This window comes from Bison bison, unplaced genomic scaffold (assembly GCF_000754665.1).
Source record: "Bison bison bison isolate TAMUID 2011002044 unplaced genomic scaffold, Bison_UMD1.0 scf7180017864516, whole genome shotgun sequence".
In the NCBI taxonomy this organism is placed as follows: domain Eukaryota; kingdom Metazoa; phylum Chordata; class Mammalia; order Artiodactyla; family Bovidae; genus Bison; species Bison bison.
In genome coordinates this window covers 9,281,445-9,282,638 of record NW_011495069.1, presented here as the reverse complement: position 1 = coordinate 9,282,638, position 1,194 = coordinate 9,281,445, and the positions used below count along the sequence as shown (strand labels likewise).

Sequence of the window (1,194 nt, the reverse complement as noted above, 5' to 3'; positions counted from 1 at the left end):
GGCGCCGGCGGCCCTCCACCTCCAGCAGTCGCCGCCGCGCTTCGGCCAGCTCCAGCGCGCGGACGCCCGCAGCCGCCGCCGCCGCACCCGAGCCGCCGCCCGCGCCCCCTGCCGGCCGGGGCCCCCCGCGCCCCCGCTAGCGCCCTGGCGCCAGCGCTGCAGCTCTAGCCCCTCAGCGGAGCCCGCCGACTCCTGGGCCGCTTCGGGCTGCGATGAGGCTTGAGCCCGGGTCGGGGTCAAGGTCGGACTTGGGGATGGGGGCTGAGGGCACGACAGGGGCTCCCGGGGCGGCGGCGGCGGCGGGGATCCCGGTTCCGCCGACCCTTCCTGGGCCCCCGGGCCGCAGGCGCTGATGCGGCAGCCCGGCATCCCCCGCCCCCAACCCCCGGCGGCCCTCAGCTGTAGGTCCGTGGGTCTGGCCGGCTGTTCCCCCCACGCGGGGGAGAATGGACGCAGCAAATCAAGGTGAGATGCAGCCGCAGCCCCCACACTGGCGCTGGGAGAGCCACGCGCGCGTCTTATAGAGCAGGGGGCGGAGCGAAGGGCAGCACAGCCAATCAGAGACGTGCATGCCCTGAACCCGCTTCCCATGCCCCGCCCCGTCAGGACACTGCCCGAGCCCTTCTGGTCCCCTGGTCCTTCGACCCACCGGCATCCAGTGCCCATCCACCTCCTCCACATTTGGGGTGAAAAAGGGGCCGCATCGTTTCCGGTCTGACCCCTGAGTCATAAGCTTTGGTAGCTGGGGCTTAGAAATCACGGACCCCGGGCCACACCTGCGGAAGGGTTTTGCCTGAAGCCACACTATGTGACAGTTGAAAGCTTCAAATAGAACTCAGGAGGCTTGTTTCCTGGCACAGTACCGAACGCTGCCGCGCCGCTGAATCGGCTCTACCTGGCCTCCCGGGCCGGAAACTTCACCAGGACACCCTTCTCCAATCTCCCGGCGGCCATGGAGAAATTAAGGCAGAGGGGCAACTGGCCCCTCCTGGTGGGGATCTGGCAGGACTGACTACTCACCAGGCAGGCCCTGCACTTGCAGAGCAAACCTCAGCACTTGCTGCTGCGCTTGGCGCAGCTTTCGCAAACCTTAGTGCCCGCCCGCCCCCTTCCCCCCAGAGGAGCCCACCTTTAGTGGGCAAAATTCTTTTCAAGCCCGTCTGTTCCTGTCTGCTCCTCCCGGTAGGTGTCCCC

At 68.3% G+C, this 1,194-nt stretch overlaps 1 protein-coding gene across 1 annotated transcript; it reads right to left on the bottom strand.

Annotated features, from left to right (window-relative positions):
* Position 1: 1 nt before the first annotated feature.
* On the bottom strand, positions 2-486 carry TRNP1 (TMF1-regulated nuclear protein 1; the record flags this gene model as incomplete). Its single annotated transcript, XM_010830254.1, is given in 2 exon segments — positions 2-121; positions 124-486. Coding segments are annotated over 2 exon segments (366 nt in total), but the record flags the coding sequence as incomplete, so codon positions are not given.
* Positions 487-1,194: the final 708 nt, after the last annotated feature.